This window comes from Candoia aspera, chromosome 2 (assembly GCF_035149785.1).
Source record: "Candoia aspera isolate rCanAsp1 chromosome 2, rCanAsp1.hap2, whole genome shotgun sequence".
NCBI lineage: Eukaryota > Metazoa > Chordata > Lepidosauria > Squamata > Boidae > Candoia > Candoia aspera.
In genome coordinates this window covers 130,574,776-130,598,939 of record NC_086154.1, presented here as the reverse complement: position 1 = coordinate 130,598,939, position 24,164 = coordinate 130,574,776, and the positions used below count along the sequence as shown (strand labels likewise).

Below are 24,164 nucleotides of genomic sequence, written 5' to 3'. Positions count from 1 at the left end.
AGTTTTGAAGACTCAAGTGAGAAGGGACAAAGAGAAAATGAAAAGAATCAAGGACATTATTTAAAGGGACTAAAGATCAAGGTAATTAAAAGTAAAAGGAAGGAATATAAAGTTGGTTTATTTGATCAAGGTTAAAATAGATATGTTATCTCTGATAACCCTTAATGGACTGATCAGTACTGGCTGAGCAGTAGTGAAATGAGGAGGCTTTAAGGATTCATTTATAGATAAGAGATGGGATATGGGAAGAAGAGATCTGTTGTATTTTAAGAGAAGGTGATAAGTTACTAAAATTATTTATACTTGTGACGAAGGGGGAAGTCATTTCTTTATATATTTCTTTTCTTTTTCTTTACGATTCTTATTTCTTTTCTATTTTTTGTTTTCTGCACCTTCTATTTTTTTTAGTTTGCATTAGTTTTTAACACTGCAATTGTAATTTTTAATAAAATTACTGTAAAATTATTTTTGAAACTAAAAATAATTTCAGAAATGATACATGATTTAGTAACACCATCTGCAGTTCAAAATAAATTACTTTGTTTTTGATATGTTATGGAAATCTTACAGGAACCAATGAAGTCATAATTCGAAAGTGAAGAGAAATAAATGTGATTTGTATTTGCCTATTCTGAAATGTTCCAGCCCTTGCCTTTCTTATTAGGAATGGCAAGAGTCAAGTAGAGATGGCTCAATGGGGATTTGCTATTTTAGAGTGCTGGGAATGTTTGAAGCAGCAGTTCCACTGAATGAGGAATATAATACAGTGAACCAGCAGTTTTCTCTACTCACACTGCTCAGTATGTGTCATGTGAGCAGGAGCATTTAATGTATATAGCATGAAAGAAAAAGCAGAGAAAGTTATGGCTCCTTTCACTACTGGAATGTGGCTCCCAATCTCTTTCTCTGAGAAAATGCAAATACAAAGCCAAAATTGTTTCCTTATTCTTCCAGTATACTTACAAACCTCAGATAAGCAAATTCCTCATTATCACCTCATTCACTTCCCAGAGAAAGAAAGCCCACAAATTAATTCTGGTAGTCTGGCAGGTATTTCCCTTTTCCTCTGAAAAATCTGTGCTGTGCTCCCTGCATCTTCTACTGGACCAGTGATCCTTCTCTTCACTATAATAAGAAATAGAGTGAACTATAACAGAGAGAAATTTAGCAATTGCAGATTGAGACATGGTAAAAATAGATCCTATTTGCAGTACTCCTATAAACCCGGAACATAAAAAGTTAAGCATATTTTACTCCTAGGTTTCACAATATTCATAAAAGTGCTTATGGGCATTAAGTAATCCTTACTTAATGCCAATAAGCAATTAAGTACTGAATCCTGCAGAAATCCTTGTGAGAGCCCAGGAAAGGAATCTGAATACAGATATGGACCAAGAAGCACGAAGCAGCAAACCTAACTTCTTTTTCCTGAAGTTAGATGGCTTTGCCGTACCGTTTTTTCTTGCCTTTATTTCTTCCATTCTTCAGTCAAATTGTCTGTACCTTGGCTCTCTTGATGCCAGTCCTTGATCCTATAATTCTCTTAGTTACTTTAATTGTTCTGCCACCACTGTTTTTCTTGCCCCCAATTGCTTTGGTCTTCCTAGGTTCCTAGATGTTTTTTCCCACCTTCCCATCCCTTGGCTCTTCTTTCCTCCATATCTATTTTTACCACTGCCTTCCTCATCTGGACTCTGATTATAAAAATGCAAAGAAATACGTGTACTGGCCCCAGAGGATGCAAAAGCTACGCACAATTAAGAATAGTCTATTTCTTCCATAGCCATTCCTGAAGACAGCTGATTTTGTGATCAGTAGGACTTGCTCTGAACTGAAAATGATAGATGAATACAACTGTATAATATCACAGGATAATTAATAATATCATTCCCTATCCTGATCTGACAATTCAAGAGATGATGGGTTAATAAACAATTGAAAATCATGGTAATTCCTCCTTACCCCAAACTTAGATGTTGAGTGCTCTCAGGCTTGGAAAAGAATACCACTCAACGATAAAATGGATTTCTAGCTGTGACAATAAATCCTCTTTATGGGATTTACAAAGTAGGCTGCTGAAACCTTTGAAGATTCCTCCTGAGTGCTAAAGATTGATGAAAGATCAAATCCTGCAATGCCACTGGGATGATTTAAAGGTCAAGACTGTGAAGAGCAAAAAGAAGGAATATAAAGTTGGACTCTTTGATCAGGGATAAACTATTTGATATTTCTGGTAACTCCTAATGGACTTTTTGCTGAACCAGAACTGAGAAGATGACAATTTCTGGATTGCGTATAGATAAAAGTTAGGCTATTGAGAGAAGAGTTTTTTATTTGTAACTTTAAAAGGGTGAAAATTACTATATTAGCTTATGCTTTGTCATGTTCATCGTTCCAATGGTGTGCATACATCGTAACGTTTCTGATCCATGTCTATCATCTGCGGGGTGGGAAATTTCAGCCCTATCAGGGTGTTATCTCTGTGCTGCCCTGAAGGAATGTGTGTTTGGGTTATGAACTGTACTCAAGGTTGCTTTCCCAGGCAGAGGTGTGACGCTGGTCAACGCTGGGAGGGGGTGGTTGCGATGCTGGGGTGAGGGGCGGGATCGGGTTAGAGACGAGGGTTTTTAGTTTGTATTTGGCGCGCTTTTGCTTATTCTCAGCTTTCTTCGTATATGCATACTATCCTTTCAATAAATCAGTTTTATTCACTAACCCCTGGTGAGACTGAGTTCGGGGGGATAAGGCAATCATTACATGCTTGGTGTGATGAAGGTTGGAAGCCACTTCTTTATTATTGTCTTTGTTGCCTTCTTTTTCTTTTCTTTTTTTTCCTTTTTTCTGCACCTTCTGAACTTTTCTTTTTTCTTCTAGCTTAATTTGTATTAGTTTTTACTATGTTTATCAAAAACTTCAATAAAATTATTTTAAAAAACAATAAAATGGATTTTTACATACACAGAAGCTTCCTTGTTATGCAGTTATGCACTTTCTACATTAATTTTTTTTTTAAAAAACCCAAATTTTAAACTTAAGCTTTAGGTAAGATGGAATCAAGACAATAATTAAAAGTCTGAGAGAAGGGATTAAAGGACTGATGATTCCTCACCCCATAGCGATGGATGATCTCACCCAACAGGTTCATGTAGATATTAAAGGAGTGGGTAGAGTACCGAATCCTGCAGAAACCCAAACAGTAGGAGATGAGGGAGGGACCTCTGGATCAACACCAACTAGAATCAACTCCGTAGGAAAGAAGAGAACCAGCACAATACAGGTCTACCCACTCCCAACCCACGGAGCCAGTCCAGAAGGATACCATAGTCAATGATATCAAAGGCTGCCAAGAGGTCAGGTACAGCCAGGATGGATGTATTACTGCTGTCCTGCTCCTGCCAGAGGTCATCCAAAAGCATGACTAATGCTGTTTCAGTCCCATGCCCAGGTCTCAAGCCTGACTGAAAGGGATCCAGATAATCGGCATCATCTAGGGTCCGCTGAAGGTGCCTAAGAAAGGGAGGTTAGATACTAGATGAAAATTTTCTAGTATGGTGGGATCTAGCAATGGCTTCTTGAGGAGGGGGCAAACCAACACCTCTTTGAGAGGCAGGGGAACAACCCAACCCCCTCTCTCAAGGAAGATTTCACCATCGTCAGATCCCACGTCACCTCTTAGGCAGCCTTAGCTAGCCAGGAGGCACATGGATCTAATGGAAGGCCAAGCTCATAGCCATAAGGTGGCCAAGCTCACAACCATAAGGACCTTTAATTACCTTTTGGTTAAACTTCCCCAGAGTGGGGTGAACATTCCAAGGTGCTCAGAAGAGAGGTTGAAGGGCTATAAAACCTGCCCAGTGAAAGCAACCCCTTTGTGAATGGAAGCCATGGCATTCCTTTCTCTCCACTACTCACATTTACCGCAGCAGATGGTGGTGGTGGTGGGGGTCTCTCCAAAAGCAGTAAGTAGATGGACTTCATTAATAAACTTATATTAATTGTAATCATCCTGGCATTTTGTGCTATCTATTCCTTTTTCAGTATCTGACCTACAAACGCTAAAGCCAGCAATAAATGCTTTTTTTTTTTTTTAGATTTTGTAAATCTTGTTAAAATCGAAGTCTGGATTAAGGGATCAGGAGAGAAGTGGGGCCCCTGTAAGCAGAAGATATGTGAAAGAAGGAAATAGTAAAGGAAGGAGATTAATAAATAAATAAATAACGGGCACATCGATGTTACTTATATAATAATGAAGGTGCCCTCAGAGTTAAACCAGCCCTTCCCTCTTAGTTAGTTCCCATTAGCATTACTCCAGACATTTCTATGACACTCTGTAATGTAATTATATATGTCACACAACTTGAGCTCTTTCTGTCACACGTGAACAAGTTCCTCCCTCTTTCCTTCTCTTTTCAGTTATCTCTTCCTCTTCCCTCATTCCCATCCAGTTTGGCTCTTCCTTCCCCTTACAGATACCAGATTTGGGCTGCAAAAATCCAGGCAACTACTATCTGGCAGCTTCCATTTAGCAGTTGTCATGTCTTTCAGCCTAGAGATGGTAGCCCTGCCTACCCTTGCCCAATGAACCACCTCATTTTTTTGCCATTTCTTCTGGAAAGACAGGGGAATGTGTGTCTGTCTGTTTGTCTGCATGTTTCTGGGGGAGAGAATGGTTGGTATATGTAGATAGATGATCAGTGAATTTTGTAAGTGAAATTTCTACAGGAATTACTTTTATTGTAAACCGCCCAGGGTCCCTCTCTTGGGGGAGATGGGCGGTAATTAAATTTGAATGAACGAATAAATAAATAAATAAATAAATAAATGACTTATTTTACAGGAATTAAAATAAGTCATTTTGTTCTCCTGGTTTCTGTTTCTTTTCTCTTTGAAATGTGACAGGTACTGTATATATACGCAGGTAAGCGCACATATGTTTAATGGGAAAAGGGAATATCTTTTTTTTGTTTCCTTTTCTTGAAACATTCCTTTCTTTGGAGGATGAACTATGCTGCCAGGCTTTTGCTACATAAACTTGTAAATCCAGATTTCGAAGTGTTTGTGTATGTATATATACACACATTCACCTACACCTACACATTCACCTAACATGGACAGAAAACCATTTAGAATTGAAAGATACATACGTATAACTTTTAAGGCAGTGTGCTGCAGTCAGCACTAAGTTGTTACTAATTAAAGCTCCCGCACATATATGGCTATATGCTCCGTCACTGTAGTGAATCTGAAGACTAACTTGCCATGGCCATGCCCCAGGTTCAGCATCATGTCCACCTATAATCCGGGACCCCATTGTGGACTCATCCATCAGAGGTCTTGTTCCACATTCTAGAAATCAAAACACAGTTGTTATGGTGAGGTGTAACATTTCTCGGAATGGTTAAAACAAAGCCAATATTCAATAATATATTAAAAATAGATCCTAAGAACTATAACTTCCTAGAAATTGATGCAAAAATTTTAACTAGTTTTCTTGGTTCAAAGAATAGCAATATAAGCTTTAAAAATGGCCTTAAACAGCCTGCAATAAGTTGTCTGGTGGCACCTTTCTGACTAACCCATTCTATTAAGGGCTTGTGAGCTGCAACTTACAAAAGCGCATGCCTTTTAATAGAATTGGTTAGTCAGAAAAGGTACTAGCAGGCTCCTGAATTTTGCTACCACAAACTAGCACAGCTCTCCTACAATTTAAAAAACATCAGTAATTAATACAATTTACACAATTCATTTTTGCTAGATTGTTCCCAATGCTTGAAAATGTGGAATAAAGGCATGATCATTCAATGAATCAATGCAACTGAGTTCCATATACTTAAAGTCTTGTTAAACCAGGTATAATTAACAACATGTGCATGTCTTAATTCAAAACCCATGATTACTCATTTTCAAAGCTTTTATAGAGCTAATACAGGCATAATGACAGGTCTTTCCTCACTTGCACCTAACCATGACATGGACATACCTTTGCCGTCTCTCTCTCTCTTTTTTGAACCTTGTCCTCATAACGTTACAAGGTATGCCAGTAAAGATTTATCTGCTTTGTACTGGAAAGAAGGGAGGATAGTCCTACACCATGTTTCTTTGGTATGTTCTGCATTTGACAATTCTTTAAAAATTGTATTGTTAATGCTCCATTTTTCAAGTAATTCCGTGACTGTAATGCATGGTGGGGCTATATTCAACATTATGCAAGCTAGAAGTCTTCTCCTGAGCTTTGAAGCTCCCAAATACCCTCCCACCCCAGTTCCAAGTCTCAAGTGAAAGTCTAGAGGAGAGATGGTCTGAAGTATGCTCCTGAAGTTTCCTGTAGTCGCTGTTCCGTGCGTGCACATTTCTCACTTCTGTAACAAAAGAGTGGGGAATGATAGGACTCTTCTGACATTGGGCCTAGCCCCTTCTGGGGATGTTGGAGGAGGTGGAATACATCCTAGTGTTTCTCATGTTGTTGTTTATTCGTTCAGTCACTTCCGACTCTTCGTGACTTCATGGACCAGCCCACGCCAGAGCTTCCTGTCAGTCATCACCATCTCCAGCTCCCCCAGGGACGAGTCCGTCACCTCTAGAATATCATCCATCCATCTTGCCCTTGGTCGGCCCTTCTTCCTTTTCCCTTCCACTCTCCCTAGCATCAGCATCTTCTCCAGGGTGTCCTGTCTTCTCATTATGTGGCCAAAGTATTTCAGTTTTGCCTTTAATATCTTTCCCTCAAGTGAGCAGTCTGCCTTTATTTCCTGGAGGATGGACTGGTTTCATCTTCTTGCAGTCCAAGGCACTCTCAGAATTTTCCTCCAACACCACAGTTCAAAAGCATCGATCTTCCTTCTCTCACCCTTCCTTATGGTCCAGCTCTCGCAGCCATATGTTATTATGGGGAACACCATTGCTTTAACTATGCGGACCTTTGTTGTCAGTGTGATGTCTCTGCTCTTAACTATTTTATCGAGATTTGTCATTGCTCTTCTCCCAAGGATTAAGCGTCTTCTGATTTCCTGATTGCAGTCAGCATCTGCAGTAATCTTCGCACCTAGAAATACAAAGTCTTTCACTGCTTCTACATTTTCTCCCTCTATTTGCCAGTTATCAATCAAGCTGGTTGCCATAATCTTGCTTTTTTTGAGGTTTAGCTGCAAGCCAGCTTTTGCACTTTCTTCTTTCACCTTCATCATAAGGCTCCTCAGTTCCTCTTCACTTTCAGCCATCAAAGTGGTATCATCTGCATATCTGAGATTGTTAATGTTTCTTCCAGAGATTTTAACTCCAGCCTTGGATTCCTCAAGCCCAACATGTTGCATGATGTGTTCTGCGTACAAGTTGAATAGGTAGGGTGAGAGCATACAGCCCTGCCATACTCCTCTCCCAATCTTAAACCGGTCCGTTGTTCCATGATCTGTTCTTACTGTTGCTACTTGGTCGTTATACAGATTCTTCAGGAGGCATACAAGATGACTTGGTATCCCCATTCCACTAAGAACTTGCCACAATTTGTTAGGGTCCACACAGTCAAAGGCTTCAGAATAGTCAATAAAACAGAAATAGATGTTTTTCTGAAACTCCCTGGCTTTTTCCATTATCCAGCGGATATTGGCAATTTGGTCCCTAGTTCCTCTGCCTTTTCGAAAGCCAGCTTGTACAACTGGCAATTCTTGCTCCATGAGTTGCTGGAGTCTACCTTGCAAGATCTTGAGCATTACCTTACTGGCATGTGAAATGAGTGCCACTGTTCAATAGTTTGAACATTCTTTAGTGTTTCCCTTTTTTGGTGTGGGGATATAAGTTGATTTTTTCCAATCTGATGGCCAGTCTTGTGTTTTCCAAATTTGCTGGCATATAGCATGCATTACCTTGACAGCATCATCTCGCAAGATTTTGAACAGTTCAGCTGGGATGCCATCGTCTCCTGCTGCCTTGTTATTAGCAATGCTTCTTAAGGCCCACTCAACCTCACTCTTCAGGATGTCTGGCTCTAGCTCACTGACCACACCATCAAAGCTATCCCCGATATTGTTATCCTTCCTATACAGGTCTTCCGTATATTCTTGCCACCTTTTCTTGATCTCTTCTTCTTCTGTTAGGTCCTTGCCATCTTTGTTTTTGATCATACCCATTTTTGCCTGGAATTTACCTCTGATCTTTCTAATTTTCTGGAAGAGGTCTCTTGTCCTTCCTATTCTATTGTCTTCTTCCACTTCCACGCATTGCTTGTTTAAAAATAATTCCTGATCTCTTCTGGCTAACCTCTGGAATTTTGCATTTAATTGGGCATATCTCCCCCTATCACTGTTGCCTTTTGCTTTCCTTCTTTCTTGGGCTACTTCTAGTGTCTCAGCAGACAGGCATTTTGCCTTCTTGGTTTTCTCTTTCTTTGGGATGTATTTTGTTGCCGCCTCTTGAACAGTGTTGCGGACTTCTGTCCATAGTTCTTCTGGGACCCTATCTACTAAGTCCAGTCCCTTAAATCTGTTCTTCACCTCCACTGCATATTCCTTAGGAATATTAGTGAGCTCATATCTAGCTGTTCTGTGGGTCTTCCCTAATCTCTTTAGTCTGATCCTAAATTGTGCAAGAAGAAGTTTGTGATCTGAACTACAGTCAGCTCCAGGTCTTGTTTTTACTGACTGTATAGATGTCCGCCACCTTTGGCTGCAAAGAATGTAGTCAATTTGGTTTCGGTGTTGTCCATCTGGGGAAGTCCATGTATAAAGCCGTCTCTTAGGTTGCTGGAAGAGAGTGTTTGTTATGCACACTGAGTTGTCTTGGCAAAATTCTATCAGTCTATGTCCTGCTTCGTTTTGTTCTCCCAGGCCATGCTTACCTGTAATTCCAGGTGTCATTTGACTGCCCACCTTAGCATTCCAGTCTCCCGTAATGAAAATAACATCTCTTTTAGGCGTGTTGTCCAGTAGGTGCTGCAGATCCTCATAGAACTGCTCTACTTCAGCATCTGTGGTTGGGGCGTATATTTGGATCACTGTGATGTTAGATGGCTTGCCCTGAATTCGAATTGAGATCATTCTATCGTTTTTTGGATTGTATCCAAGCACTGCTTTAGCCACTTTACTATTAATTATGAAGGCTACTCCATTTCTTCTGTGGTCCTCTTGTCCACAGTAAAAGATCTGGTGGTCATTTGATGTGAAGTGGCCCATTCCAGTCCATTTCAGTTCACTGACACCCAGGATGTCTATCTTTAATCTTGACATCTCACCAATAACCACATCCAATTTGCCCTGGCGCATAGATCTTACATTCCAGGTTCCAATGGTGTGTTGATCCTTAGAACATCGGATTCGCCGTTCACCACCAGCACCGTCGGCCGCTAGCCGTCCTTTCAGCTTTGAGCTAGCTGCGTCATCACGTCTGGGGCTAGTTGAACTCATCCTCTGTTCCTCCCCAGTAGCATTTTGACCATCGTCCGACCTGGGGGGTCTCATCTTCCGATGGTATACCGACATACCTCTGGTTGTACTGATCCATTTAGTTTTCACGGCAAGAATACTGGGGTGGGTTGCCATTACCTTCCCCAGGGATCGCATTTAGTCTGACCTCTCTGTCATGACCTTCCCATCTTGGGTGGCCCTTCACAGTTTAGCCCATGGCATCATTGAGATGCTCAAGCTCCAGCACCACGACAAGGTAACGATCCTTTGCTGAAGAGTGATGAGAAATTGGGAAAGACACATTGCCTCCATCCGGCCAATTGAGAGCTTGAGAGCCATGCCAAAAACCGTAAGTGGATATTTTTATACAAGTTTACCTGCTTGGAAGAATACTGTTTATTTTGTCACTTTGAGAATTTGAAAAACCAAGCAACCCAGGCTGTAGTGGGTGGTGGAAGATGGCATTTAAAGGATTGGTATCATGATGTGAGGTAGTTTTCCAGAGCACTTAGGAGTCTGTTGGTTCCTGAGGCCAGGCTAGCCTAACAGGCCCCACAGCTGCAGAGATTAGGAGTTCTTCTGCACTGATACTGTTTCCGTTCCCAAATGTGGTAAAATTTATTTCAATAATAATTAAACCAAAGAATATTATTTATACTGTCTGTGTTTTGCACTTTGCATGTGAGAGGCCTAGCATGGCTTTTCTTTTTTAATTGTCTCTTGTCATGGGTCATTTCTTACCTGTCTTGTATCAATTGAACAAGACAGGATCAGTAATGGAAGCAACCCCCCCCCCCACTTTCCTCCATGTTTTCTATTTATGTTTCTTACATTCACCTAGTGATAATGGTTGCTGTTTATGACTGGAAGATGCAATCCCCTGCTGTTATGAAGGGATGATAATTTCAGTCCAGGAGCTGCAGGGAGGCAAGCCATAGTCCCAACATGTACATTGGGAATCTAGCTTGACTTGAAAGAATCTTTTCCACCTCAAGTTAAGCTAGACTCCTGATAACTATGTGGGTATATACAAGTATTTTTTTTTTTCTTTTCTTTTGAAACATCGGGAAATGATTTGCCACTGCTGTATTCCAGGGTGCTTTTTTGATTTTGATTTTACAAGTCCAATCTACAAGCCTGATGGTTTCCCATTCAAAAACTAGTCAATTCCAACCTTGCTTAATTTTTTTGATTTAAAGAATTTAACAAAAACTCATCATGTACAGATAATTATCCTTGATCAGGCTATACTAAACCATAATGTACATCTAGAAATGCTACTGGGGAGGAACAGAGGATGAGCTCAACTAGCCCCAGACGTGATGACGCAGCTAGCTCAAAGCCGAAAGGACGGCTAGCGGCCGACGGTGCTGGTGGTGAACGGTGAATCCGATGTTCTAAGGATCAACACACCATCGGAACCTGGAATGTAAGATCTATGAGCCAGGGCAAATTGGATGTGGTTATTGGTGAGATGTCAAGATTAAAGATAGACATTCTGGGCGTCAGTGAACTGAAATGGACCGGAATGGGCCACTTCACATCAAATGACCACCAGATCTACTACTGCGGACAAGAGGACCACAGAAGAAATGGAGTAGCCTTCATAATTAATAGTAAAGTGGCTAAAGCAGTGCTTGGATACAACCCAAAAAACAACAGAATGATCTCAATTCGAATTCAGGGCAAGCCATCTAACATCACAGTGATCCAAATATACGCCCCAACCACAAATGCTGAAGAAGCTGAAGTAGAGCAGTTCTATGAGGATCTGCAGCACCTACTGGACAACACGCCTAAAAGAGATGTTATTTTCATCACAGGAGACTGGAATGCTAAGGTGGGCAGTCAAATGACACCTCGAATTACAGGTAAGTATGGCCTGGGAGAACAAAACGAAGCAGGACACAGGCTGATAGAATTTTGCCAAGACAATTCACTCTGCATAACAAACACTCTCTTCCAACAACCTAAGAGACGGCTTTATACATGGACTTCACCAGATGGACAACACCGAAATCAGATTGATTACATCCTTTGCAGCCAAAGGTGGCGGACATCTGTACAGTCGGTAAAAACAAGGCCTGGAGCTGACTGTAGTTCAGATCACGAACTTCTTCTTGCACAATTTAGGATCAGACTAAAGAGATTAGGGAAGACCCACAGATCAGCTAGATATGAGCTCACTAATATTCCTAAGGAATATGCAGTGGAGGTGAAGAATAGATTTAAGGGACTGGACTTAGTAGATAGGGTCCCGGAAGAACTCTGGACAGAAGTTGGCAGCATTGTTCAGGAGGCGGCAACAAAATATATCCCAAAGAAAGAGAAAACCAAGAAGGCAAAATGGCTGTCTGCTGAGACACTAGAAGTAGCCCAAGAAAGAAGGAAAGCAAAAGGCAACAGTGATAGGGGGAGATATGCCCAATTAAATGCAAAATTCCAGAGGTTAGCCAGAAGAGATAAGGAATTATTTTTAAACAAGCAATGCGTGGAAGTGGAAGAAGACAATAGAATAGGAAGGACAAGAGACCTCTTCCAGAAAATTAGAAACATTGGAGGTAAATTCCAGGCCAAAATGGGTATGATCAAAAACAAAGATGGCAAGGACCTAACAGAAGAAGAAGAGATCAAGAAAAGGTGGCAAGAATATACAGAAAACCTGTATAGGAAGGATAACAATATCGGGGATAGCTTTGACAGTGTGGTCGGTGAGCTAGAGCCAGACATCCTGAAGAGTGAGGTTGAGTGGGCCTTAAGAAGCATTGCTAATAACAAGGCAACAGGAGACGACGGCATCCCAGCTGAACTGTTCAATATCTTGCAAGATGATGCTGTCAAGGTAATGCATGCTATATGCCAGCAAATTTGGAAAACACAAGAATGGCCATCAGACTGGAAAAAATCAACTTATATCCCCATACCAAAAAAGGGAAACACTAAAGAATGTTCAAACTATCGAACAGTGGCACTCATTTCACATGCCAGTAAGGTAATGCTCAAGATCCTGCAAGGTAGACTTCAGCAGTTCATGGAGCGAGAATTGCCAGATGTACAAGCTGGGTTTAGAAAAGGCAGAGGAACTAGAGACCAAATTGCCAATATCTGCTGGATAATGGAAAAAGCCAGGGAGTTTCAGAAAAACATCTATTTCTGTTTTATTGACTATTCTAAAGCCTTTGACTGTGTGGACCATAACAAATTGTGGCAAGTTCTTAGCGGTATGGGGATACCAAGTCATCTTGTATGCGTCCTGAAGAATCTGTATAACGACCAAGTAGCAACAGTAAGAACAGACCACGGAACAACAGACTGGTTTAAGATTGGGAAAGGAGTACGGCAGGGCTGTATCCTCTCACCCTACCTATTCAACTTGTACGCAGAACACATCATGCGACAAGCTGGCCTTGAGGAATCCAAGGCTGGAGTTAAAATCTCTGGAAGAAACATTAACAATCTCAGATATGCAGATGATACCACTTTGATGGCTGAAAGTGAAGAGGAACTGAGGAGCCTTATGATGAAGGTGAAAGAAGAAAGTGCAAAAGCTGGTTTGCAGCTAAACCTCAAAAAAACCAAGATTATGGCAACCAGCTTGATTGATAACTGGCAAATAGAGGGAGAAAATGTAGAAGCAGTGAAAGACTTTGTATTCCTAGGTGCCAAGATTACTGCAGATGCTGACTGCAGTCAGGAAATCAGAAGACGCTTAATCCTTGGAAGAAGAGCAATGACAAATCTCGATAAAATAGTTAAGAGCAGAGACATCACACTGACAACAAAGGTCCGCATAGTTAAAGCAATGGTGTTCCCCGTAGTAACATATGGCTGCGAGAGCTGGACCATAAGGAAGGCTGAGCGAAGGAAGATCGATGCTTTTGAACTGTGGTGTTGGAGGAAAATTCTGAGAGTGCCTTGGACTGCAAGAAGATCCAACCAGTCCATCCTCCAGGAAATAAAGCCAGACTGCTCACTTGAGGGAATGATATTAAAGGCAAAACTGAAATACTTTGGCCACATAATGAGAAGACAGGACACCCTGGAGAAGATGCTGATGCTAGGGAGAGTGGATGGCAAAAGGAAGAGGGGCCGACCAAGGGCAAGATGGATGGATGATATTCTAGAGGTGACGGACTCGTCCCTGGGGGAGCTGGGGGTGTTGACGACCGACAGGAAGCTCTGGCGTGGGCTGGTCCATGAAGTCACGAAGAGTCGGAAGCGACTAAACGAATAAACAACAACAAACATCTAGAAAATATCTGGAACTAGAACAAATGCAGCGTCAAAGTCCTGTTGCAGACCAGGAGAATTTTGAAATCATCCAAGGTTGCCTGGAGAAAGGAAACCATCTCTGCCAGGTAAAGCAGCAGACCTGGGTGGCAGGAGTAGCTCAATCTTTTGATTACACCTTTATTTTAGATAGCTTTCACACAAATTCCCTGACAAGTCTGAAAATATTTATTTCATATAAACAAAACAAGCTTCAAATATAGCATTTTTAGAACTGAAGCTCAGCTTTAGGGTTCTTTAAAAAAATCATCAAGGGAGAAATGTTCTTGAAGTACAGTATTTTGAAATTAACTACAATAGTTATATTATGAAGAACATTTCTGAACTTTCATTGAAAGCTCTCTTTACAAGGCATTTTGGCCCACATTTACACACTGCAGAAAAGTTGAGCGGATCTGTAGATAAGAAATACATAGGGAGGAAGGGAATTTTGACCAGAAATGCAAGGCAGAGAAGAAACACTTCATAGGCTCCTATTCAATACTGCTTTGCAGCCTAATCAATGTATTTTTCTAAAAATAAATGCTTGGGGGATCAGCAGTAGTACTTCCTCATAGACCATTCCCACCCTTCTGTACTAAACTGTATCACAGAGCTGTAAACCCCACACAACCTATACCTGTAATATTAACTATTTTACAAGGCTGCAATAAGCCTCATTTTCTCAGACTAGTAATCCAATCCAGAACAATAACGATATAATTCATATTTTATACTTCAATATTCATGCTTCCTGATTTTTAAACAAAAACATGAATTCTTATACATTACTTACATGGACAGCTGACCCTCCCACCAGCAAAGCTGACAAAAAATGTGTTAAAGTCACTGTGTCTGGGCAATGTCCTTTTCCTACAAGTACTGTCTTAGAAGTGGGTAAGGGACAGTGGCTTGCAAGCTGGAAAAAGTGTTGCTTGCCACAACTCATTTACATGTTTAATAACTAAACCCACACACAAACTTTGTGATTTAAAGTTTTGCTGTATTCCGTTTCTGACTGTACCTGCTGCTGTGCTACCACAAGTAATAGGCTCTTCTGCTCAGAAACTATTCGTCTCACATGCTGAAGCTCCCTGGCAATGAAAATAGCTTGAGAACTCCATCAGCTCTGGCAACAATGCTGGCTAGGTGTTGTCTCAGGACTGTGCTCGCCCTGATCCCTGACTGCTCAATTCCTGCTTCTTCACTCTATCCATCTTTGCTGGGAAAGCAAGTACCAATCAGTTTCCTTTCTGTGGGTGGGTCTTTGAGGACATGTGGTTTCCACTGATTGACCTTTTATGCGAGGCTCCTCCTCTGACTCCCCCTTGTACTCTACAATTTCCCACGCAGCAAGTCCACAAAGCAGAACTTCACAGTTCTACCTTCCTATCATTTGGCCTTGAAGGGTAAAGTAGCAGAACTCTTGTCATTTTCACCCACTTTCAAAAATTAGAAATCCACTACTTCACCATTTTGGGGCAGTGGTTCACCAGTCCTTGCTGAGCAGCTATTGTGTGCCTAACCATTGATACACTGGTTGCATGCGTGGTTAGGAGCCAGTGAACCAGTGTTTCCACTTGTTGAAGATATAAGGCAGTGTTTCTCAACCTCAGCCATTTTAAGATGTGTGGACTTCAACTCCCAGAATTCCCCAGCCAGCATGCTTGGGTATCAGCTTTGCATGCTGGCTGGGGAATTCTGGGAGTTGAAGTCCACACATCTTAAAACGGCTGAGGTTGAGAAACACTGATAGGTAGAGAAATTGCCAAACAATGGAGACCTGCTTCACAAAGCATCGTAGGTTCAGATTCACACAACCACATTCTACTTCTTGAATGGAGATTTGCTGAAAATGGCAGTAGAGGGCAGCAATTAGTGCCCAGAGAGGCAAGGGATGTGATGGCAGCTCCCCTGCCTCAATTTCCGAATCATCTTTGATCCAGGGAACCCCCAGGAGGAGTGCATTCTTTGCCTGGATTGAATGAAAACACAGCAGCGAAACTGCAGGGTCGGGCTCACGTCGACACAAGTCGGAAACGCTTTCAACATGGAGCAGAAAACCCAGTTCCAGGCGACTGTCTCCACCTTGGGACAGGAGCCAACCTCGGGTTAGGCAGTTGGCGGCTCAGCGACCCTTCTCTTCCCTTCTGGGCAAGACGAAAGAATGGCTCAGAAATAACCTAAGATAATTGTGTGCGTATGTACGAATATATTCTTCTAGCTCTAGCTTTTAACTTATCTCTACTTGCCAACAGAGAAGTAGTCAGAGATTATGGGCTCTGCGCCCACACGGATTCGCGCAAAAAAGGGAGTAAGAGGCGGGAGGAAACCAGTTGCGTGTTCACAGCAGATTCCAGAAATCTCAGCAAGACGAGCTTGGTGGTGCTTCCTGCCCCTCGGCCTTTTGGGGACGCGCTGATTCAAAGGTTTTTGCCTTACGGAGTAACCAGTCGGCTGCGGAGGGGAGCCACGCTCACCGTTTGTAAGGGAGGCAGAGGACAGGAGCTCCAGCAGCAGAAACAGCGGCAACACGGGAAGGATGAGCGGACGAAATTTCCGAATCATCTTTGATACGGGGAGCAAATGGCGCCCGGGCCCCTCCTCGGTTTCTTCTACGGTTGTCCGTCTCGTGAGCAACGCGGCTCTCAGGGCACGTTTCAAGTGGCGCGTGCGCTCCGCGTTTCGGCACGCAGGAGCGCGAGTCTTTTTCTTTTATGTCTCTGCGCCCAGATCAGTAGTAATGTAAATGAAGATACGAAGAGCCAAGATGGGTAGATGTAAAGGTTTGGGCCACGATGCTCACAGTCTTGGAACATGCCCGCGTGGATTGATAGGAAGTTGAAGTCCGAAGCTTTTAGAGACGGTGGCGAGGTTTCTATCCCAGGATAGGAAGTTCCCGATTCCTGGAACTAAGCGTTGTTTTCTTCCGAGCTTTGCTAGATAGAAGCCCACTTGTATTTTACTCCTCGTTGTGAGCAGCTGGCTATCAGCAAAAGCAATTGGAAATTTAGTAAGGTTGTTCTACTGTAATTCGATTTTCTATGCATCCGGAAACTCAGTAGTGGTCTCTCCACCTATTTGCTATTATGTACGGGAAACAAAGCATGACTGGTGCTTGCAGCAATGATAAGATACTAAAGGTTATGTTTATTTTAATCTGAGTCTAGCCAGGTGTAGATAGATACTAAAGGTTATGTTTAGTAATCCGAGTAAAATAATCTGAGGATAGCCAATGTTTCTAAATGTAATTCAGGATTGGTTCTGCGAAAGTAAAGATAACTCTTAGGAACTGAGTTTGAATATACACTTGAAATTTAAACAGAATCTGACCCCTTTTCATCCATGTTTAAATAGGGAAAAGAGTTGAAATTAAACACAGATTACTTTGACTATCATTTGAATTTTACAATATTAACTTTTTAAAAATTAAAATAACTTTTTAAAAAACTTCACTTGATATTATATTGGTATCCAATTAAGATTATTAAATTTAGGTTTTAAAGGGATTCCTGAAGATCTTGGAAAAGATGCAGAAGCCAAAATTTGAGATTTAATGCAAACATTTCTAAAAATTCAAGGGGATTTCCCAAATATCCAATACTTCATACTTATTTCAAATTTAGTCATTAGGAGGTTTTCTGGATACAGAGATGCTCTTTGTATCCTCCCGTGCTGTATCACTGGAAAGGAGATTCTCTGTGCTGCACCACTATTTTTTATTAATTGGGCACAAAGTGAGTCCCTGCTGATCTGTTCTTCTGGCATCTTTTGTTAACAATAGAAATAGGGTGGGGTGGTACTAAACAAATGTGCCTGATTATTTCCCCCAGATGTTTCTAGAAACATGGCAGTGTCAGGTTAAGGTCAAACAATACACCTCTTCTCAGTCCCCACATAAAGTGATTACTGAAGATCAGGGTATCCCATGAGTCAGTCACAAAAAACCCACAATATGCTCCAGAATAGAAGTTTACTGAGGGACCTGACCTTTGCATTTGCTTCAGTGTATGAGATAGTTGATGCCCATACACAGAAAAAGTCGTGAGACATGGTTCACTGGAGGGCAAAAACACCCCTTCTTTTTTAGTGAAAACAAGAAGAATCGTAAGTAAAACTATGAGCAGATTGCCTATGGGCATAGACTTTGTATGGACAAGTATAATGAAATATGGAACTCATTTATATAAAATATGTAACTATTATTCTTTTTTAACCTACTATAAATATATGTGTAAGGACATTGGAATGGTGAACATGACATACCGCCCACCCAAAAACACTAAGGAGCAGGTTTCAGAGGATAAGCTAGATGAAAGCGTCTAACTAAAACAAGGGAGTGAACATCGTGGGCAGACACCCACTCAGGGTGGGGAAGTGTTTCCACCGAATGAAGTACTGCAGGGTGCCACGAAGTCAGCGAGAATCAAGGACCTCCTTCACCTCAAAATGTTGCTGTCCATCAATCATGATCGGAGCAGGAGGTGGGGGTTGTGGATGCCAATGGTGGGAGTGGTTGACAGGCTTGAGCAAGCTGCAATGAAAAACAGGATGTAAACGTTTCAGATTGTGTGGCAAATCCAGTTTAAATGTGACAGGGTTCACAACTCCCACAATGGGAAAAGGACCAACAAACTTAGGAGCCAACTTCTTCGAGGTCTGAGGGGACTTAATGAACTTGGTGGAAAGGTAGACCTTATCACCAACTTTAAAAGCAGGTTGAAGGGCTCGTCGCTTATCAGTGTGCAGTTTATAGGCAGATTGGGCACCAACCAACACCTGCTGAATCACTGGCCATGAATCAGCCAGTTGAGCAGCGCCATTAAGCAGAGCAGGGCTGCGCAGGGGGTTGAGGCAACTCAGGAATGGGAACAAAATCCCGGCCAAACACAGTATGGAAAGGGGTGTGCCCTGCGCTCTGATGGACGGCGTTATAAGCCACCTCAGCAAAAGGTAGCAGATCAACCCAATTATCCTGCTGATAGTTGACAAATGCCCTCAAAAATTGTTCCAGGGTGGAATTAAGAACCTCCGTAGATCTGTCAGTCTCTGGATGCGACGCAGTGGACAACGCCTGCTTGGTGCCCACCAGCTTCAAAAATGCCTTCCAAAATTGGGAAGTGAACTGTGTCCCGTGGTCCGTGACCAAGCGGGAGGGGCTACTGTGAATCCGGTAGATGTGGACTAGAAAAAGGCGGGCCAATTGCTGCACAGACAGAATGGAAGCACATGGAATGAAATGGGCTTGCTTGGAAAAGTAGTCCTTTACCACCCAAATCACAGTCTTTCTCTGACTAGGAGGCAAATCCACAATGAAGTCCATAGAAACCTCCTCCCAAGGACGGGAGGGGCTGGCCACCGGCTGCAGCAGCCCGTGCGGCTTACCCCCCTTCCATTTTGACATGGCACAGACAGGACAAGAAGCAACATAACTTTTTACATCACGTCTCAATGTGGGCCACCAAAATTGGCAGCGTACCAGATGCAAGGTTTTGACAAACTCAAAATGACCAGCCACTTTATCATCATGAGACCTAATCAAAATTTCCCTTTGCAAACTGTCAGGGACGTAGAGGTGGTTTTGCTTCCAAGCTAAGCCTCTGTCAAATGTAACATTGTCTCTATTCGCTTGCAACCAAGTATCAGATTTCACCTCTAGCAGAAACTGTTGTTGCAATTGCGAGGGAATTGGTGTCCTTCCCCCAGCCGGTGAAACCAAAGCTGGGGGCAGCTGCGCACGAGTTTGACTGCATGTGACAGCTTGCAAACCCAATTGGGGTTCTGTCCACAGTGTACCCACAATGTCAGGTGCCTGGACCGAATCCTGGGGCAGGCGGGAAAGCGCATGAGCCAGGAAGTTTTTCTTCCCGGAATGAATTTCACCTTAAAGTCAAAGCGACTGAAAAATTGAGCCCAGCGGATCTGCGCTCTCGAGGGGGGGACCTTGAAATTCTCACTCTCGGCGCCCTTGCCTCCTCTCTGCGCCTGGTCCTACTCCTTTCCTCCGAAGAAAGTGGGGGCGAAGGAGATGAATGCCTATTACTAGACTCCTCTCTCTTCCTCTCCCGGGGACCCCAGTCCATTGCCATTTTCTGAAACAGAAATTCTAGTGACTCCAATTTGGCCTCCACCAGTCTTATACGGTCAGGGGTTTGGGAATCCTCCTTTCCCTCCTGCCTCACCACAGTTGGGGAACTCGGGTACCGCTGTTTCCAAGACGTTTTGGACGTCCCTGGTAGGGGTTCCTGTGTTTCATCCCAGGTGACCAGTTCGCCTGGCGACTCGCCGGTCGGTTCAGGGGCTCTTTTACCTCCAACCTCCTCTTCTCCCAGGCTGGCGCTCAACACCTCCCGAATTTCTGAGAGCTCCCGAGTAGGGACCCTCTCTGTTCTTATCACCGTGGAGTCGGGTTCCCCCTCGCTCGATTCCTCACTTTCCGTGGTTTGGGGATTTGGTTTGCTCATCGCTAGCACTTCTCCCTCACAAAATAAATCTGGAAAGGGGCTAACGGAAATTTTTTTGAGATTGTCAGCTTTATGTAAGGATTGCCTACCCTAATAGACTCAGACTCACAAGCAGGAACTTAATGATATCTGATTTATTAAAGAATAGTTATGCAAATACAGAGGAAGCTGAGAATGAGCAAAAGCGCGCCAAATACAAACTAAAAACCCTCGGCTCAAACGTAATCCCTCCCCTCGCCCTGCCGTTGCAAACTCCCCCCCCCCGCCCCCCCAGGTGCTGGTAACTGTTTCTGCTGATGTCCTGGGAAAGGAACCTTGAACACACGAGATAACCCAAACACATTCCAATCCAGCTGCTAACATATCACAATCCCACAAGATGGAATCCTCCTCCCCTCCCAGATGAAACACGCATCAGCCAAATGACATGCGAAACGTTACGATGCAACGGTAACATTGGAACGGTGAACATGACAATATATGTACTTGAATAATCTTCAGCAAAGGATTGTTACCCTGTTGTGCTGGAGCTTGAGCACCTCGATGCCATGAGCTAAACCGTGAAGGGCCACCCAAGATGGGAAGGTCATGACTAAATGTGATCCCTGGGGAAGGTAATGGCAACCCACCCCAGTATTCTTGCCGTGAAAACTAAATGGATCAGTACAATCAGAGATATGTCGGTATACCATCGGAAGATGAAACCCCCAGGTTGGAAGATGGTCAAAATGCTACTGGGGAGGAACAGAGGATGAGTTCAACTAGCCCCAGACGTGATGATGCAGCTAGCTCAAAGCCGAAAGGACGGCTAGCGGCCGACGGTGCTGGTGGTGAGACCACAGAACAACGGACTGGTTTAAGATTGGGAAAGGAGTACGGCAGGGCTGTATACTCTCACCCTACCTATTCAACTTGTACGCAGAACACATGTGACATGCTGGGCTTGAGGAATCCAAGGCTGGAGTTAAAATCGCTGGAAGAAACATTAACAATCTCAGATATGCAGATGATACCACTTTGATGGCTGAAAGCGAAGAGGAAGTGAGGAGCCTTATGATGAAGGTGAAAGAAGAAAGTGCAAAAGCTGGCTTGCAGCTAAACCTCAAAAAACCCCAAGATTATGGCAACCAGCTTGATTGATAACTGGCAAATAGAGGGAGAAAATGTAGAAGCAGTGAAAGACTTTGTATTTCTAGGTGCGAAGATTACTGCAGATGCTGACTGCAGTCAGGAAATCAGAAGATGCTTAATCCTTGGGAGAAGAGCAATGACAAATCTCGATAAAATAGTTAAGAGCAGAGACATCACACTGACAACAAAGGTCCGCATAGTTAAAGCAATGGTGTTCCCCGTAGTAACATATGGCTGCAAGAGCTGGACCATAAGGAAGGCTGACCGAAGGAAGATAGATGCTTTGGAACTGTGGTGTTGGAGGAAAATTCTGAGAGTGCCTTGGACTGCAAGAAGATCAAACCAGTCCATCCTCCAGGAAATAAAGCCAGACTGCTCACTTGGGGGAATGATATTAAAGGCAAAACTGAAATACTTTGGCCACATAATGAGAAGACAGGACACCCTGGAGAAGATGCTGATGCTAGGGAGAGTGGAAGGCGAAAGGAAGAGGGGCTGACCAACGGCAAGATGGATGGATGATATTCTAGAGGTGCCATACTCGTCCCTGGGGGAGCTGGGGGTGTTGACCGACCAGAAGCTCTAGCGTGGGCTGGTCCATGAAGTCACGAAGAGTCGGAAGCGACTGAATGAATAAACAAACTTGAATAATATTGACATATGTATAACAATATATACTTCCTTTTTTCTGTTGTACTTTTTTCAAGCACTTTCTATGAGTTATTTTTGAGAACGTATGTATGTGCATTATATTTTTTTTGTTTTCTTTTTCTATTACTACTTTAAAAGCAATACAATCATCAGTAAAACAAGGAAATAATACGTAATGCAGCAGTTAGCAAGCTTTGATTCAAGATACCTGTTTCTAAATTCCAAGCCTTAGCTTTCCATCTAATCCCATGCCAATATATGCAGTTTTACCCACTCTAGAGTGCAACCGCCGGGGGTAGGCAGCAGGTTAGAAGCTGAGAAAGATGTTACCTTCCTTCTGTGTTGGCCTCTCCTAAAGGCCAACAAGACCCCTGCCCAAGGTATTATTTAAGGAAGATTATCTGATATGCTTGTGTCTAAATTAGGGCTTTGCCCATTATCGCTTTGCTTTCAGAGAACTCCACACAGGTTGTGAGTAATACCCAAAGACAAGACAGGGCCGCCTCTAGCCCGCCTTCCTGGGAAGCTCACTTGCAGGACTGAGTGATGCAACAGCAAAATGGGTGATTAGGCTCTCCCCCCCCCCCCCACATGGTCTTCCAACAGTAGGATGTACTTTTTCTATCAACTTCTAACTTATTATTTGCTCTTCCTCCAAACCTAATCCAAGATATCGTTTAGGTTTATTGTGGCCTGAGCTTTTAGGAGCCTTTCTCAATTTTGAATCATATAGGATAGAGGAAGCATTTTTCTTATTGCAACTATTAATTCCTTAATTCCTTGAACTCAGTAACCTTATTTCAGGAGAAAGATGCTCTCCCTGTACTGAACAATTACTTCACAGCATATCCATAAATATGGGGACATAATACAGAAATGGTCAATGAGCTCATGATGTGTTGCAAGTTCAGTTCAGAAAACTCTGCATTCTCAAAATCCTTCCAAGTCTCTTTCAGCACGGAGCACCCATCTGCGAGGCATCTCCATGTAGGGTCACAGACTTGTTGCCAGAAGTAGGTCCAGGTGGATCGGCCAGCTGCTACATGTTCAATGAAATAGAATACACCACCCTGGAAAAAGTAAAATAATAGAAAAAGAAGTAAACAAAGTAAAACACTCTGAAATTACATAAATTCACACTGCAACTGAGATTGTTGCTACATAACTTAAAGGGGACATGAAGTAATAATTAAGTACACAGAGACAAAAGAAAGCTGGAATGTAATTTAGACATTAATGATTTACAGGAGATTCAAGTTCAAGGAAGATTGCAGAACTGGTGGTTTTTATTACGTTTATAATAAAGCTTAAGATCTCTGTATCCACTGGTGTGCTTATTGTCTCTGGGTCTAAAAGAACCAATGGTCTGGGCACCTGATCACTGCTTGGACACTTGGCAGAGCAATCTCCCAGACTGCCAGGGTTGTTGGTATGCTTGATCACCTCTTAGCACTACTCTTCTGGACTCTGACCACTGATTTTTGGTTTCTTGGCTTGATTTTGGGTAACCCTTGACCATGTTTGCCTGATTTCTAAATTGTAAGCGCAATTCCAAAACAAGGCCTTGGACTATACTTTCATCATGTTCTCATGAGAAAACTGAGGAAATCATGAGACATGATATGAGACTTCTATTATCTTCTTCAGATGATCCTGAAGACAACCACAGGGGCACTTTTTAAACCAATAGCTGGTCTGATAGGGAGTGTTTAGATTAATTACTGAACTAAACTATCTGTTGTAGTACAGGGGCCTCTGCGGGATCAAAGACTTTAGCCAAAAAAACAAAAGTGTTGTGCCACAGCAGACATACAAAAGGGACAGGGCCTGTGCTGTGACACTGTAACACTGTTTTCATCTTGTGACCCTCCTGCTACTGCATCAGCTTGATCTACTCTGGTCCCTATTCAAGTCTCCTCCAAATCCAGCTTGATCTCTGGTGATTCATAAACACTTCTGCATTGGGAGTGGGGGGTTGAAACAATTCAAAAGTGGTTTGCCATTGCTTGGAGGTGTTGTTTTAGCTTTTCAGTCCAGCTTGTAGCCCTAGTATTTCCTGGAGATCTCTCATCAAACTACCAACCAGGACCTTACCTCAGCCCAGACTAGGCCAGAAGGTTGCTGCCACTTAGTAACATTAACCACCCAGAGTCCCTCTTTTGGGGGAGATGGGCGGTAATTAAATTTGATAAAATAAATTAACGTTGTGCATGTGTTCATTAAGGTGGTTGTACACAGTCTGAAAATTATTCCG

General features: G+C 42.6%; 2 protein-coding genes across 2 annotated transcripts in view; one reads left to right on the top strand and one right to left on the bottom strand.

The window, feature by feature from the left end:
- The window catches only part of ATF1 (activating transcription factor 1), a 364,083-nt gene that overhangs the window by 235,319 nt on the left and 104,600 nt on the right, over positions 1-24,164 (top strand). The gene's annotated exons all lie outside the window — the stretch shown is intronic.
- The window catches only part of TMT1A (thiol methyltransferase 1A), a 3,003-nt gene continuing 793 nt past the window's right edge, over positions 21,955-24,164 (bottom strand). Inside the window, exon 2 of the mRNA XM_063293608.1 lies at positions 21,955-22,980. Coding sequence (XP_063149678.1) covers positions 22,744-22,980 — 237 coding nt within the window. The 3' untranslated portion in view covers positions 21,955-22,743. The remainder of the gene's footprint in view (positions 22,981-24,164) is intronic.